The 17118-nt window shown below is 45.4% G+C and overlaps 2 protein-coding genes across 12 annotated transcripts in view; both read left to right on the top strand.

The window, feature by feature from the left end:
- LOC133509419 (pantothenate kinase 1-like) overlaps nucleotides 1-10207 on the top strand; it is a 31590-nt gene extending 21383 nt beyond the window's left edge. For 3 of the 9 annotated variants that reach the window (XM_061836375.1, XM_061836376.1, XM_061836377.1), the window contains one exon: nucleotides 5052-5211. Coding sequence is in view for 6 of the 9 variants with exons in the window: in XM_061836371.1 (XP_061692355.1) it covers nucleotides 5213-5337; nucleotides 6523-6626; nucleotides 6701-6844; nucleotides 7236-7572; nucleotides 7987-8604; nucleotides 8788-9047; nucleotides 9347-9522 (1764 nt within the window). In the remaining 3 variants the exon portion in view is untranslated. Of the gene's footprint in view, nucleotides 1-5051; nucleotides 5338-6522; nucleotides 6627-6700; nucleotides 6845-7235; nucleotides 7573-7986; nucleotides 8605-8787; nucleotides 9048-9346 lie in introns of those variants that run through there. The other 6 variants (XM_061836371.1, XM_061836368.1, XM_061836372.1 and 3 more) reach the window with 4 other exon arrangements.
- Nucleotides 10208-10943: 736 nt separating this feature from the next.
- On the top strand, nucleotides 10944-16551 carry LOC133510274 (uncharacterized). Of its 3 annotated transcripts, none has more exons than XM_061838131.1 (5): nucleotides 10944-11087; nucleotides 12374-13052; nucleotides 13842-13984; nucleotides 15183-15309; nucleotides 15383-16551. In XM_061838131.1, exons 2-5 carry the CDS (start codon nucleotides 12381-12383, stop codon nucleotides 15470-15472), a joined length of 1032 nt encoding a protein of 343 aa, XP_061694115.1. In that variant the 5' UTR covers nucleotides 10944-11087; nucleotides 12374-12380; the 3' UTR covers nucleotides 15473-16551. The 3 variants fall into 3 exon arrangements, with proteins under 3 accessions (XP_061694115.1, XP_061694116.1, XP_061694117.1); XM_061838132.1 differs by lacking the exon at nucleotides 10944-11087 and adding an exon at nucleotides 11191-11451; XM_061838133.1 differs by lacking the exon at nucleotides 10944-11087 and adding an exon at nucleotides 11629-11812.
- The last annotated feature ends 567 nt before the right edge of the window (nucleotides 16552-17118 follow it).

Genomic DNA, 17118 nt, shown 5'->3' with positions numbered 1-17118 from the left:
TGCTACTTTTTTTGCTAAATTTTCTCATGAAAATCACGAGCTTCTACTTGGTCTCTTGCTTGATTCATTGATCAGTAAATATATCACATGATATACGTCAGTGACAACTTAGCTAGCTAGACTTGCTCAATTTAAATGCTTAGCAAAGATTTAGTATTTACATTTGGCTAGATTTAGAAGCAAGCCTAATTTTGTCTGACTAGCTACCCATTAGCTTCAAATTGGTAGCTCTTCTCAGCTACTGTATGTCGCAAAATGTATCTTTGATGGCCGGATACATTAGAAACCAATCATGTCTGCTGAAGCCAGTGAGCAAGTTAACTTACTGGCTATGAACTGCTAACTCATTAGCTTCAACATGAGAGTTTATGGCACAGTGGAGCAGCTGGTTAGAGAGTTGGCCTCACAGTTCTGAGGTCCCGGTTCAATCCCGGACCCGCCTTTGTGGAGTTTGCATGTTCTCCCCTTGCCTGCGTGGCTTTTCTCCGGGTGGGCACTCTGGTTTCCTCCCACATCCCAAAATCAAGCAACATTAATTGGACACTCTAAATTGCCCCAAGGTGTGATTGTGAGTGCGACTGTTGTCTGTCTCCTTGTGCCCTGCCCTGCGATTGGCTGGCAACCAGTCCGGTGTGTACCCCGCCTCCTGCCCGTTGACAGCTGGGATAGGCTCCGGCACTCCCGCGACTCCTGTGAGGATAAGCTTCTAAGAAAATGGATGGATAAGAGTTAGTTTTAAGTGCGTCGCTAACTTCAGATAGCTGGCTAGATTTACACTAGCTTCAGCCTGGTAACTGCTTTATCACCTTTAACTATGCTTAGCTGGCACTTTTCGTGTTGCAGCCACCAAGAAAGCGAACGAAAATGTACGTCGTATTTTAAAATAATCTCTGCCAACCTTTAAAAAAAAAACCTCAATTGCACCTTCGGTGGGCATGTCAATCATACCGGGACACATGGCAAACGTCTAAATATCCAAAATGAAATGGGAAGTCACGTGATTTTACTTTATGAGATCATCCAAATAAGTCCCCATGGGAAGCAGGCATCCTCCTCCACAGACAGGGGAGGCTAAATTGGCAACCCCCCTTTTTTTTTTTTTTTTTTTGTTGTCTCATCCCTTTGTGGACGAAGCATCAAATGATGAAGAGGGCCAAACGTGAAAAAAGGCCCCCCTTGTTTGTTTTGGTGTGAAAAAAGTAGCCCCCTCGCCAGCTGTGCTCTATTTGCATTGCAGCCTTTCAGAGGAACTCCCATCATGCGCCAACTCCAAGAATCCATACGAGCACGCACGCAGGCGCAAACACGCACGGCAGACAAGTCAACATTCAAAACAAGCGTGTTGGAAAACTTTAAGCAGAAAGGGTCAAAGCTCCATTTTTTTGCCCCCCCTGCTTCATCATCTCTTGCTGCAAAAGGTTATCCAGGTTCTGAACTTCGCCCCCGGTGTTGATTGACAGCAGTGCCGATGACAAAATGCGCGCTTATTTACACAGATGTTGCACATCGAGCTGATGCGGCAGTAAAAACAATAAATTGGACTTTACGGCAGAAGCTAACGGGCTATCTCGCACATTCGGAGCCAATAAGAAGTAAATTTAATAAGCTAACATGAGGTAGCGACATAGCTGAGACGCGCTACCGGGGACGACGCCAGGATAATAAATAAAAGGACGTAGCATGTAGTCATAAAACATCTGCTAATTGCAACATATTTAGCAATTCGGAAGTAAGTCTTATCTAGCTAGGATTATATCAGTGACATAATTGAGACTAAATAGCAGGTCGTGCGAAACAAATAGGTATAGTTACCAACTTGAAACTGAAAAACATGCTAACTAGCTGTATCGGACATATTTAGCTACTGTTACAGAAGTTAGCCCACATACTGAAAAGTAATACAAATAGTTGACTACGAATCTAATAAATAATAAATGCATGTTACTGAGTTAATGCTTGTAAGCAAACTTGCTAACCGGCTGTAGCGCGCAGTTTTAGCTACAACTTAACTGGCAGGATTGGATGAAAATATCTCCATAACAGGCCACATAAAAAAGTGTTTTTTGGCTATTTTACTTTGAAGTTGCCAATTTGTTTGAACTCAGAGATTTTGTAGACTTTGGCAAACTCCTACGAGGAAATTTGTTCAAATGGGCCTCGACTGGAAGGAAGCGTGTGTCCTTGACAGATGTGCGAATGGGTGCATGACTGTTAAGGTTTTATGTATAGATTTATTCCATTTACGTAGTTTAGTGTGGGTGTGGCTTGATGTTGAATTTGTATCATTTTGTCAATTTGAAAAATAAGTCCAATTAGTTGTACAAATGGATACAGGAAATGAATGGACGCATGTGGATCACAACAGGATGTAGAAAACGACAAGGCTTCACCCAAAACGATCCCGTCCAGTTTGTTGTTGTTGCGTTTGTGTGCGCGCCGTCACGTCTTCCGCTTTCGCGTCGGGTGTCCTCACTGACAACACGAAGACTGCGCCTGTTTTTCGGATCGAAATAGACGGTGGGGCGCGGGCGTTGGTGGACAGGGTGTCCAACTTCACAATCCTCATTGTCAAGCGCGTGCGCAGCTCCGCGACAATCCCGTCCGGGTTCGTTAGCCGCCGGGCTGTTGCGCGAGCGAAGCGGTGTCACCCGCAGCGCTCGTCTCGATGCACGCCGGGCGATGAGCCGCAAAACAACCCTCTCCTGACCTCTTCTTGGCCCAGCTGCGTGACGCGCTATCGGCTTTCAACTGACAAATTTCCGTCTTCTCAAGTGCGATCGGAGCAATTCTGTGTCATTCCTGTCGCCGTGTATTAGGTATGCGAAATGACTGATACATTGTCCCCGCTTGCGATAGATACGGCTCTCCAAAGGCAGAAAGTGGCCGGGAAATAGAATCCGGGCGTGACGCGAGTGAAAGACCTGGTCCTGAGTTTTTTCTGTCAACAGTTTATCGGGCGGGAGAATTGAGTAAGACATGTTCCTGCCTCTACGTGGCTTTCCCAAAGTCGAAAACTGTCTGGAAGTAAAATCAGAGCCTTAACTGAGGCGTGAGGACCAAGAGTTTAACTGGAGGGGGAAATGGAGGACCGGGTGGACGACAGGATCAGGGGGATCTTGTGGAAGAGACGCAAGATGCTGTGATGTCAGGGGCTGCGGTGTCAAATTTAAAGGTCTAATCCAGAGGAAATGGATTTGATTTGTCTATCATACAAATGTAGCTAAAATTTCACGAAAAAACATTCTCAACACAACAGAAATGAAATACATTAGCCTCAAGATTTTGTTCGAAATGTCGCGTAGATTCGGCAAGTCCCGGCGCTCCCCGGAATCTGACGTCACGGCAAGACAACATTTAGCCAGAGAGTGAAAAAGCTAGCAACGATAATGAGGAAGTGTGTCGCGTCAAACGCCGACAGAGTCGGCTTGCGTGAACGGCCGAAAGATGAACCGATGGGCAGGTTCTGGACCAGGTTTTTGAAGACAAATTGGGCGCATTGGACTGACAAATGAAAGTGGACGGTAAGATGTTCCAAGCATTTTTTACGGAGGACTGCTTTGAAAACCTGGTCCAGCGTTCACTTGCTTTCCGTAGCAAGTAAGTACGAATGTGTCTCTACCTCGTTTTAAATGTAAGTACAATACTGATACAGATATATTTTTGTCAGCTGATGTTTCTTTATCCTTGTGATGTTTAAGAGGTGACGAAATGTGGAAACTGTCTCAAGTTAGTGTACCGTTGATGCTGAGGTCTTCCTGAAATTCGACTACAGCAGTGTGTGCTCTCAAGCGAGAGGTGCATTATTTCAAATACGGGCTAAATCTTTAAATGCAGAATGATACCGAAGGTTTCAATTTTTCTTTCACGCTGACTCAGTCGCTAGTACAACAACAACAACAACAACCCGCCCCGCTGCGTTTGACGCGATATCCCACCACAGCTGGCTTCTGTGTATCCCTGTAAAAGAGGCCATTATTGCCTGTAAAAGTCAAACATTTTCCCATCTTTGTTGTCCTGTTAGTATGCGAATCCTTGACATATGTAAAACCTCAAAGTCGATTATTCTATCTGCAATACTCTATGTAGTAAAATTTTGAAAAATATCACCGCAACATAAGGTGGATGAAAGAGCAGTACAGTAAGGGCTCAGTTCTCGAAAGTCCCCGTTTTCGAACAAATTAGTTTTTGAACGAAAATTTCAAGATTTTTTTTTTTTTTTGCTTCCGTTTTCAAACGAAAATCGCCCCCACAAAACCCGTGAATAACATATAGCGCGCGGCCAGACCAGCTGACCCACGACGCGCTTTGTTGTGAATCCCCACCCCGCCGAAAAAATCCTGGAAATAACATAACGCGCGCGGTGCAAGCAGCTGACCCACCCACGTTTGTTATTATCTATTAGAACGCCGGCTGAAAAAAAAAAAAACGGAAATGATATAACGCGCGCGGGGCAACCAGCGCACTTTTGTTATTGTGTATAACGCAGCCTCTGTACACAGACGTGTCCCCGTAGTGACTGTTGTTTTTGTTCTTATGGAGGACGACAGTATTAACCCCCAATCATGGCTCCAAAGAAGGAAAGTTGCTTGTTTAGTTATTCTGCACTTTTGTTCATAAAAAGAAAAGTTTACAAGGCTGGGTGCCGACACGCTACTGATACCGCAATGCGCTCCCAGCCTAGCTCACTCTACTACTAAAGTGTACATTTTGAGCAAAAAAAAAAAAAAAAAATAGATTTCTTAAATTGTTTTATTATATAAAGTATTTGAACTACACATGTATTTCTACTATGCAGGTTTTTATCAGGAAAAGCTAAAAAAAAAAAAAAAGGCTTTAAAAAGCCCGATTTTTTCGGCTCGGAACGCATTATTTCTTTGTCCATTCATTGTAATGGGAAACATCGATTTGGTTTTTGAACAAATGACTTCTCGAACCGTTTCCTGGATTGTGGTCGAGAACCGAGGCATCACTGTATATGACATGAGACTCATAAATGAGTGGTGTGTGCGTGTGTGTGTGTGTGTGTGTGTGTGTGTGTGTGTGTGTGTCAGAGGACCAGGAACTGGAGGAGGGAACGTCACGAATCTTCTTTAGATCCGGCGCAGCTTGACAAAAGTGGCGAAGAATGCACAAGAGCTGGGACGACGTCGTCAGGTGAGGCCGAGGGGGAGGGACCGCCGATGACAACGCGCCCCGCGATTGGTCGCGAGCCATGGCTGTCAACGTGCGCGAGAACCCCCGCCCGGGCCGCGACCAGGTGACCCGGGATGGCGGCTGGGGCTGGATCATCGTCGCCGCCTGCTTCCTAGCAACCGTCTGCACGCGTGCGGTCACCAGGTGTGTGCGTTGTATACACACATAGTACACTATATGAACTATACAGCAGGTGTGTGTGTGTGTTGTCAGTCCCATAAAAATACACAAGAAGCGTGTCTGCGTTCCCCTCTAGTTGTGTAATGGAGACCCCACAATAATACAAAAACAAGAACCGTGTGTGGTGGCCCAATGTTTATACAAAACATAAGAATTATGAAAAGGTTTTAGGTGTGTGCGGTTTCCACATATGAGTCTACACTTGTAGCCACACCATGCAAATTTTGTGCTGGATTATCATCGCTGCCTGCTTCCTCGCAACCATCTGCACGCGTGCGTTTACCAGCCGTGTGCGTAGTATACACACGTAGTACTGTATATGAACGATACAGCAGGTGTGTGTGTGTGTGTGTGGTTGGTCGCACAAAAATACACAAGTGTGTCTGCATTCCCTACTAGTTGTGCAATGGTGAATGGTGCTATGTTTATTCAAAACATAAGAATTATGAGAACGTTTTAGTTGTGTGCAGTTTCCACCTATTAGTCTACACTTGTAGCCACACCATGCAGTAAAGACAAATTTTGTGTAAAAAAAAAATGTGTTCATTTTTGGGTGTCGCTTATCCTCACTAGGATCACGAGGGTGCTGAAGCCTAACCCAGGTGATTTTGTCACTTTTCTCGAGTCGTGAATTTCCGGTCGCCTGTGAGGCGTCCCTCGCTTAGCAGGTGTTCATTCCTGAACAGCTTAAAGTGTTACTTTTGTCCCCCCCCCCCCCCACCACCACCACCCCACTAAGGCTATGAATTCATGCTTCAGTGTTTCCATATTGACACTTTTTTTTTTTTTTTTTGGGCACAGTCATCAGATTTCCATCGCGCGGTTCCGAATGAACTCCTCCAAAGTGCACTGGTGTTGTTTTTGGCAGAACTTGCTCTTAAACTCTTAAATGGCAAAAAAAGATAAGAAAGTGAATGAGTGGCAGGTGTCATTCGATAAGCGCGCCCCCACCAGCAGAAGACGTGAAATTATATAAGCGCGCTTATGCAAGGCCTCCCGCGCATTACTACTGGACTTCCTTTCCACCTCATTGCTATCCAACACGTGTATCGGCAAATATGAAATTTTGTCATGCGGGGAATGATTGTGGCAATGGAAATGATGCAGCATTTCATAATCTGGTCTGGCTCGCGTGTGTGCTGTGCGCAGGTGCGTTTCGATGTTCTTTGTGGAGTTCCAGCTCCACTTTGAGCGAGATTATTCCACCACGGCTTGGATCCACAGTCTCATTGATTGCACCACCATGCTCTGCGGTATCGATCACATTTTTCATCCGAAGCGTCCGCGACGGCGTCGTATTTTGCTCAAGTCGGACATGTTTCGGCAGCCCCTCTGGGCGGTTTCCTGGGCAACCGTCTGTCGTGCAGAGCCACGGTGACGCTCGGGGGTCTCCTGTCCTCGGCGGGTTTGGTCCTCGGCTGCTTCGCCTCCAGTCTGGAACATCTCTACGTCTCGCTGGGAATCCTTACAGGTACGTCCTTGGGGCGTGGAAATAGGTGCAAGATATACAAGAATATTTGATATCAGTGTATCGGTAATATGCCGTGTGTTAAGATCGCGATACATATTGACGCTAGTGTATCCATACCACACTGTATTCATTAACATTATGCAAAATACCGATATTATGGCGTACTGATTCTGCACTGTGACGTCCCAAAAAAATAGCAATATTCTTCATACACTTACACAGTACTCTGAATGACAAATGACGTGATATGACACTAATGTATCAATGTCACGTCACGTATCAATATGTGATATTGGTCTGTTGATAGGCAGACAGACCTCAAAATGGGAATATTTGTTTCAACATTGTACCGCGTGAAAAGATGTATTTTTATTGATGGGTTCTCTTTTAGGTTTGGGCTTTGCTCTGTGCTACACGCCGTCCATCGCCATGGTCGGTCGATACTTCAGCGAGAAGAAAGCGCTGGCGTACGGCATCGCCCAGTCCGGTATTTCCGTCCTTGCGCTCTCCCACCTCGCCGCCGCCGTCGTCGTCGTCGTCATCGCGTTCGCGTTCTGCCGCGCAGGCTGCGGCATCGGGACCTTCATCCTGGCTCCGGTGGTCCAGCTGCTCATCGAGCGTTACTCTTGGAGGGGGGCCATGCTGGTCCTGGGGGGGTTCGTCTCCAACTTGTGCGTGTGCGCAGCTTTGATGAGGCCGCTGGGGGTGGCGCCAGTCAAGAAGCCAAGGTGGGATCTCGCCACATAGCTGACTAGCTAGCGAGCCTATTTGCTCATTTTGAATCACTTGAATTGATATAAATGAGACATTTTGAAAATGTTGATACTAGCATGTTCATACTGCACAGTGAGAAATGATTATATCTTGTCAAAGTATTGAAATGTGATACTGACTTTGAATGATAACGATAATATTTACATTTGATAGTGGCGGATGTCACAACCATTATATCATCTATAAAAATGTTTATATACCTCTTTATTGATACTATACTGTGAGAAATATGAAAACCATGCATCCACCCATCCAAATACACTGTCTCAATGCTAAGCTAAACTAGCTGTTCCGTTGTTATTGCTCGCGCATATTGATAATTCTTATGTTTCCTTTTTTTTTTTTTTTTTTTTTTAATCCTTATGAAGAATGTCTCTTGAGTCCAAAGACTCCAAAAAAGAACCCAAAGAGAGACCAGTAAAGGAGCAAGAAATGAGTAACCTTAGCCGCGCCCAAGGACCTGTGATCGCTAACGGAGGGCTGAGAAACTGCCAACTGGAAAACGGCAAGCAGGCCGAGGCTTCCGCGCCGGCTCTCCTGACCGGCAGGCCTGGCGCCCGGCTCGCGGATCTTAAGCTAGCCGAGGGCCTTTTGTTTAGCAACAAACCAACGGCGGCCGCGCTCGGGGAGCTAGCCGACACGAAGACGGCTAACGCCGTGGAGTGTCCTCGCCTAAGCAGCAAAACGGTCACCACAAAGACAGAAGTTGTGCTTTCCGAACCCTCAGCTGGAGCTGACGTCGACAGAGGTCGTTGTGACTGCCTGCAGCCAGGAAAGGACTTTGGCTTCTTGGGGTTTCCCAACTTCCTGGTCCTGGCATTGTCCCTCCTGTTCCTGGCGTACGGTTGTAGTACTCCGGTGGTCTACCTGGTTCCTTACGCCCTGGACAAGGGATTGGAGCACAAGCAGGCCGCCTTCATCATGTCCACGTTTGGAATTAGCGGGATCGTGGGCAACATCACCTTTGGTTGGATCACAGACAGGAAGTAAGCCACTTCAACTCTGCTGCAAAAATACAAATCTAGATGTTTGATACTGCGTCAAACGATGATTCGTGATACGGAAGCCTCATATGTGTCATATCATCTATAAGACGTTCTGACAGAAATGAGTCTTCATACCAGAATACATTTTCCAGTTGACCTTTGACACTGTTGCGTTCATTTCAGGTATCTGATCCGGTATCGCATGCTAAGCTACATTGTAGCGCTGGCGGTGGCGGGCCTGAGCTGTCTGTGTGTCCCGCTGGTCCACTCCTTGGCCCCCCTGACCACGTTTGCCGCGGTCTACGGCTACTTCGACGGCGCCTACGTGGCCCTCCTCCCCGTGGTCACCTCGGAAGCCGTGGGCTCCGCCTACCTCACCTCTGCCCTGGGCGTGGTCTACTTCCTGCACGCCGTGCCTTACCTCGTCAGCCCACCCATCGGCGGTGAGTTTTTGCGGGTCCTTTGGTCTCACCGTTCCGAGGACCGGCGTTCAAATCCCGGCCTCGGCTGTGTGGAGTTTGCCTGTTCTGCCCGCGCCCGCGTGGCTTTTCTCCGGCCACTCGGCTTCGTTCCCACATCCGTCCACTTGCGTGATCGGAGACTCTAAATTGCCCCGTCGGTTTGTTTGTTTCCGTGTGCCCCGTGATTGGCTGGCAACCGGTTCAGGGCGTGTGCACACCCCCCCCCCACCCCCCCCAACAATCTATTTCATGGTCTTTGTCTTTGTGTGCCCTTTTTTCAGGTTGGTTGGTGGACGTGACTGAAAATTACACGGCGACCTTCTTGGTCAGCGGCGCTTCGTTTATATGCAGCGCTGCCATTCTGGCGGTGGCCATGTTGGTCCGATGGGCCCGTTGGTCCTGCCCCGAACGCGCCGCCACCTCCGCCCACGCTGTTTGTGATCAGGATGTCATCTAAGCGTCCTGATGCGCGTATTTGTTTGTGGTAAACACTCTTAAGAAGAAGAAAAAAAAGTTTTTTTTTTTTTTAACAATTGTTTGACATTTTTGTACATGCAACTGTGAAACAAAACGATACCGGACGTCAAAATATCGCTGGTTGACATTTGTGAATTGATACTGAATTGTGAAGGATGACGATTCAACATATCAAAATACAATATGTGATACTGTTGTATTAATACTAAACTGTGAGGAATAACGATACAACACATCAGATTATTGATATTTGATACCAGCGCATCGATACGATATGTCACGTAAAAATAACAGTGTGAGACACGGTACTATTATTATTAAGTGATAGCATTACATGAACTATGCAATATTTTATGCTTGTGCATCGATACTGGAATGTGACCAATAACTATACAAGTCATCAAAATATATTTTTGATATTGATGTCACGATATGACGCCGCCGAGTCTTGATATATGATACTTGTGTATTGTACTGTGAACCATTAGGATGCGACAAATAAAATATGTAAAATTAGTATCTTGATACAAATTTGTGAGAAATAACACAAAACAGAGAATTTGTATTGACATTTCTACAAGATCTTAGATTTATGTACTGTACTGTTCATGTATGTTGTTTAAAAAAAAAAAAAAACTGACCAAACATGGTGCAATTCAAAAATACTCTGTCTCTGTGTTTTATGATATTTATGGATTGTGTAGTATATTTACTACAATGTTTTAAACGTTCACTGACCAAATGCGGTGAAATATTTGTTGCTTTTATCAAACGAAAAATGCTAAAAAAAAAAAAAAATGGAAGGATTTTTCATGAGGTAATCTACTTTTCATAACAGTGCAATATTAATAGTAATCTCACGTTATTTTGAAATATATTGAAAATGTTCCAAGGCAGCAGGGTAGGGCAGCTATAAAGTGTTGGGCTCACGGTTCTGAGGACTGGGGTTCGAATCCCAGCCCCGCCTGTGGGAAGTTTGCATGTTCCCCCCATGCCTACAAGTGCGGCTTTTCTCCCACGTCCCAAAAACGTGCAACATTCATTGGACGTAAATTACCCCGTCGGTGTGATTGTGAGCGCGGCTGTTGTTTGTCTCTGTGTGCCCTGCAATTGGCTGGCGACCAGTTCAGGGTGTACCCTGCCTCCTGCCGATTGACGGCCGGGATAGGCTCCAGCACTCCCGCGACCCTCGTGAGGATAAGCGGCTCAGAAAATGGATGGTTTTCCCCATTTCCCAATTGAGGGCGGTGCCTGGATAGGTGTTTTTCCCCCACTTTCCAGTAGAGGGCACTGTCTGATTGTTCAACACCAGTAGCGTCAACATAGATCGTCTATTCAAGTGTGCTCTCGACTTTGAGAAAAATTGCTTCTCACTGGCGGAAGAGCCCGACAAACACGTGAAACGGCTCACAAGTGAGATATCGCTTTAAAATATGAGCATCTCGATACGACGACGAAGGTTTCGGCACTCATAAAGACGATGGCTAAATTGTTAATCGGATAAAAGTCAAGAGAGGAGAAAACGCGAATAAACTGGTCTAGTAGGTATGTAATAAAATGTCACCTTGCGTTATTTGTTACTTGTAAGTGGGCTGTTCATATTTTGGACCGCCGACCGGAACAAGATGGGAATAGCTAACTTGCTACCTAGCCGGCCGCTAACCATCAATGTGCTTTTCGGGAATAAAATGGCAGAATGTACTGTATATATGTTCGTCACTTTTGAGTTGATTTCCCATTTAAAAAGTTGACTTTCGAGATAGTTTGTTTCCCTCTTGAGTGTGTTGTGTTGATTGGAGGGTTCACATGCCGGTAACCCGCACACCTGTCAATCAACCGATTAGCGCTAATGCTAAGTAAGCTTCTTACCTGAGTACACGGATGGGACTTTTTCTGTTTGGACTGTCACGTAAGTACTGATGCGTAAATCTGGATATTCCCCCGTTGCTGGATTCTGTGTTTAAAAATAAAATAATATGGCTCCGATTCTGCCATTTTACTCGCCCTTTGGCTGTCATACAATATAAAATGCCACCTGCGTGGATGTGCAATACGATTGCTGTTCTGTTTGGACCCTGAAGAGGCCATTTTATCGATGCAAAACAAGTTTTCGATCGTCAAAAGTTTCATTTTCAATCTGCAGTGTCCTGAATGGCGAATGCCAATAAATGCAGACTCCGCTGTTTAGTTGGACTTGTGTGGAAAAGAAGCGTTTGACTAATCACAGGCATTTTCCACAGTGTCGCTGACGAGATCCTGTTCCACAGCAGGTTGGTCAGGGTTGTTTTATGAAAGCCTGCGTTTACTGGGTTCCGTGTGAAAGGAAAATGTGTACTATTACCAGGTCACCTAATGCAGCCGTTTTACTGGCTCTCTGTTTCAAAGAATCTTTTGACTGTAATAGTTTTCTGCCCTATTGCTGTATGAAATCTCACACAGCTGTTTTGATGTCCTGGCTTTGCTACCTTCTGTGTGACGTGAATACATTTCTTGTAACGCTCAATATTGGATATTTGACTGAATTTCAGCATAAAATGAATGTTTGAGCCATTTTTTTTTTTTGGTGAAAGCAACTCCAGCCTTCGCTCGAGTTCTGGATGTTGCAGAAAAAGGTTTTTGGCTGTGCGAAAGTTCACACATGATTGCCTTCACTGGGTTTTGCATGAAAGGCAAATAAATGGCCTTCTATTTCGCTATCTTGAGTAATCCTTGTCAAAGTTTGCATTTCCCACCATCCTTTTGGTGCAAAGGAGGATATGTTTTGGCCATTATTCTGTATTTCTGTGTGAAAATACTAAACTCCCGTTTTGTGTGGTCTTCTTCCTCCCAAGCGAATGAATGGAGCCAGACGTTCTGACCTATCAGCACGCAGCAGCTCGCCCTCCGTCGGACGATGACGCCGACCCGCCGTTCCGCCTCAAGTGCAGCTTTCTTCACCAGGTGGAAGAGCCCGGCACCCTGCCTTTGTCCCTCGCCAACGGGTTTCGGGACACCCCCGGGGAGGAGGCGGGATTCGCCGATTTCGCCGTGTTTGCCGACCAGGCGGCCCACCCGTGGTGTTGCGGCTTCGCGGGAGCTACGACGCCTTCAAACGCTCTGAGGGAAGCGCGGGACGTCATCACGGACTCCGAACCCAGGTCATCTCGGCGCCGCCTCCGTCTCAGGACTCAAGACGCTCCCCAAATGGCGCCCGCCTCAGAGGATCAGGACTCCCTGTCATTCAAGGGTACGTCGGAGAACTCGGAACCCAAGTTGTCCTCGCTCGCGTCACGTGAGGATCACACCGAAGAAGACTGCGAAGAACACGAAGTGGACGACGCGTGTTCCGCATCTCAGGGAACGTCTCCTACCTCGACGCGGTCCTCGCAATTCCTTGCCGACGACTCCAGCGGCGCACGAGGTCTCCCCGCGAGCGACAGCTTCGCAGATTTCTGCTCGGCCACCGCACAGCAAGACGCTTGCCAAATGTGGGCCCACTTTAAAGACCACCACGACAACCGAACCCAACAAGTAGGCAGCCCCCGGGCGGGGGCGTGGGGGGGGGGGGCAAACTGGCTTAGGTTTCCACCAAATCATTTGCATTCCATGATGATGTCATATGACATCATATTAAAGTCACATCAACATTTATTTTCAAGTGCATACAGTTAGCCCCCATATTTTGGTGATAGAGCGCATATAATTTTTTTTTATGCTCGAAAATGAACGGAACTTAACATCATCACAAATCTGACATCTCTGCATGAATATATTTTTTAATGGTGTATTATTATAAGGGCTTTTTTTTTTTAGAACAAATAGTGTTTTTTGATAATATACCGTTAGTAATTTTGGGGGAAGAAAGAATAAAGGTGTCTTTTTCATAATAAATGCCACAATATTACAAGAATTGGTTGGTATTTTTTAAATTCATTTATGAGTTTAACATTTGACTTTTTTTACCTTAATCTGAATATGGAGATGATGAAGATGACGGAAACCATATTTACAACTTTTTATCCTGACAGTCTTCTTGAAAAGATTGACTTTGTTGGGGGGGGGGGGGACGATGACATTTTATCTGCATAACATTCAGACTTTCTCCTCAAAACAGAGAATGAATTTGTCACCAATACATTTTGTACGCATTTGTTGAAAATCGGCAACCTTTAAATTCCAGTGGCATTTGGTAGTCACTATATTTAATTGGGATTGAGATTCTGAGGGGCCCCTCCACCCAAAACGTTTGCGAACGCCTGCTCCAAAGATGCTGGAGGGTGCCAAAGCTCATCTGACAAACGTTTCTTTCTTGTCCACCAGCTCCTCCGGTCATCTTTCCCCAAGACGGAGGTCCCACCTGTGGGCCAGGAGGCTGAGGCTGAGGCTGAGGAGGAGGTGCCCAGCTTGGAGGCGCTGCTTCATCCTCGACATCTCCTTGACCGCGAGGAGGGCGCTGATGAGCGGTAGGACAAAAGAAAAGCCCCTTGGGGGTTCACATTTGCCCGTGAAGACGACGTGTATCAGTCATCGCCATCGCACTCGCAAATCTGCACAGTCGAGCACGAAAAATCGCGCGCGTAAAATTTGTTACAAGTAGAAATTCGTAGATATTGAAAGATGTTGCTTATTTTGTGTAGTCTTCCCTCGAAGACAATTGCGCACTTGTCGCACACATGAAAACCGATCCAGCGCAGTGAACCACAGCCTGGCGTCCATTATTTATTTATTAATTTTTTACACGGAATCACATGGTCTATAACTATGAACAAGATGCTGCTCAGCCTACTTCTACGTCTTGGTTAACTTGACACCGCCCCCCTGCGCTCTTAAAGGGGTACATTCATAATTACAAACAGAACACACCCGCAACTTTATATCTACGGGCATAACTGACCACACCTGTACATTTTTCAAATGAGTTACAGGTGTAACCAGCAACAAAAAATGTCATTTTTAATTCTTTTTTTAATTGAAAGTGGCTCTGATTAACCCCAAATGAATCTGTCATGATCTGGGAACAGTATGGCAAGGTAGATGCCTTATCGTACAAAGAAAATCATCCAGGCTGGGCTATATGTTGCAACTTACATCTGAAATCTAAACACACGTGGGGAAAATTGGAAACCGGGGCTAAACATATTGACCATAATTCCAAAATGGGCGGTGCTGTTTGCAGCAAACATACGTCACCAAAAGCACACCATGCCAATAGTGAGGCTTATACTTGGGTACAAGTTGTAAGTTACATTAACGAGAAAAAAATTGCAATTGATTTATCATGGTGTATTTTTTTATATATATCCACAACAAAAATGTATAAGCTTCTTTCAGCTTGTCCCTTTCGGGGTGGCCACAGCGTGTCATCTCAGATGAACGCGCATACATGTTTGGCACAATTTTTACGCCGGATGCCCTTCCTGACGCAACCCTTCTCAGGGAGTGGAGGCCCCAGTGGGATACGAACCCACAACCCCTGGTTTACCAAACCAGTGCTCTAACCACCGAGCTACGGGGCCTCACACAACAAAAATGTATGAACGGTGGTATTTTTTTTTTTTTTTGTTTGTTTGTTTTAATAGCCACTGTATGTTTGACTCCACATTATTTCCTCACCGTTCAGTGCGTGTTATCACAAATTTCTTTCCTATCCGTTTTTTCCAGGGCCCGGCCAGACTTTTGGCTCGCCCACCGGGACGCGCGCTTGGTTGCGGGCCTCAAGTTCCAGTGGGGCTCCTCCCACACCAAAAGGACGCTCCTCAGGTGTCTCGGCGTGGCCTCCACCAGCGAAGTGAGTTCAGCGCGTTCCCCCCATCGCCGTTAGCGTCCATTTAAAAATGCTACTTTTTGTTATTTTATCCCAGGACTGTTACCCACAACACACGCTCACCAGCCACAAGACCCAAACTCACTCACGCGGGCCTCCCAATCAACTCAATGCTACTATGCGCTAGAGTTATTGAATATTCTTCTGCAATGGAAAAGACGCAACTTAACTGTTCTCTTCCCCCCCATACACACACACACACCTAGCGGAGCAGCCCATGCCTTAACGGTTCTCAGGTGGTCCTCATCCTCTTAGGTCACGCGGGAGAGTTGTCGCAGAAACATTGAACAGTGTTATTTAAGGATTTGCACTTTTTTTTTTTTTTTAAAACATTTGTAGTCATTTTATTTTATTGTATTATTCAGAGGCGTCACGGTGGCGCAGCCTCACTGTTCTGAGGACGCGGGTTCAAATCCCGTGTTTGCATGTTCTCCCCGTGCCTGCGTGGCTTGTCTACCGGTTTCCTCCCATATCCCAAAAACACGCAACATGAATTGGAGCCTCTAAATTGCTCCAAGGTGCGATTGTGAGCGCGGCGGTCGTCTGTCTCGGTGTGCCCTGCGATTGGCTGGCGACCAGTTCAGGGCGTACCCCGCCTCCTTCCCGATGACACCAGCACTCCTGTGACCCTCGTGAGGATAAGCGGCTCATAAAATGGATGGATGCACTATTTGGACAGTGTGGAACCTTTTCTGGCATCTGTGAATGATTCAGTGATTGCATTTGCTAATCAAAAGAAAGCACTTGGCTGTGACGAGGACAATGCAAACTCAAAATGGTTGCACGCCACTAACCTCAGCGTTACAACTTTCTATGTCGTCAACTTTAATGGGTCCACGCCCTGCGTCTGTTATTTTCTATTTCCTGTCCACTGAAGTATGGAGCGTACAGGCGTGTCAATTTCAGTGTTTCATCCTAAAAATGTTCCTGTCATTGCAAATATTTATTTCCCTCCTTTGATAACTTATGCCTTTTATATGCCACCAATTGTATCCCCCCCAAAAAACGATTTATTTTTTTTATTTGGGCTCGTTTCTACTTGACAAATTGTTTTTAAGTGTTCAGGTTTACCGCTTCAATCCAAATGGCATGCACTGCACTCAAAGGTCTATCATGCAAAAATGTAAATACAAAAATAAATCAGTGGCTTGTTTCACATTTCTCCAACAGTTCTGCAACTCCTTGTATTGTGTTGTATTTTTTTTTTGTTGCCTTTATGGCGTGTTATATCCACCATATATATATTTTTTTATTTTTAAACCTGCAATATTTGACTACTGCGATAGTGGGGACTCTTATAATGCAGGCGTTATCAAGACTGAAAATATAAACGTATACATAAACTTTTTTTGCCCTCTTGCTGGCAAATGTGAAAATTTGAAAAAAATTGGATTGGAATTCTTGAACATTCCAAAAATAACCCAGTGGAGGTAATGGATTAGCACCCCGTGCTCTCAATTTTATTTTTATTTTTTTTACCTTTTCGAACCACAAATTCTGCAATTGATGAAAGTTCTGTCTTTTGTGTTTTCAAAAAATGGAATGAGCTGGGGAAAAATAATATTATTGATATTCAAGTAAACAACAAAGTAATTTGTGAACTGTGTTGTGATTGGACATTTGGGGCTAAAAGCAACAGAGGTACATTTTGTGACTAAAACACAATTCAAGGACTTAATTTAGGACATTGACTTTTTTTTTTTTTTTTTAGGTGAACATAACCTAGATACATTTTTAGTTACAAGGCACATTTTTGGGATAAGTGGGAACCAA

This window comes from Syngnathoides biaculeatus, chromosome 12 (genome assembly GCF_019802595.1).
Source record: "Syngnathoides biaculeatus isolate LvHL_M chromosome 12, ASM1980259v1, whole genome shotgun sequence".
NCBI lineage: Eukaryota > Metazoa > Chordata > Actinopteri > Syngnathiformes > Syngnathidae > Syngnathoides > Syngnathoides biaculeatus.
The sequence above is the reverse complement of the archived record's forward strand: the minus strand, read 5'-3'. Positions and strand labels throughout refer to the sequence as shown.

Bases quoted from the DNA above. Each gene is read 5' to 3' on its own strand.
- LOC133510274 (XM_061838131.1), top strand. From the start codon at position 12,381: ATGGAGCCAGACGTTCTGACCTATCAGCACGCAGCAGCTCGCCCTCCG. The intron at 13,053-13,841 runs GTAGGCAGCCCC...CTTGTCCACCAG, and splicing joins ACGACAACCGAACCCAACAA to CTCCTCCGGTCATCTTTCCC. The intron at 13,985-15,182 runs GTAGGACAAAAG...CGTTTTTTCCAG, and splicing joins GAGGAGGGCGCTGATGAGCG to GGCCCGGCCAGACTTTTGGC.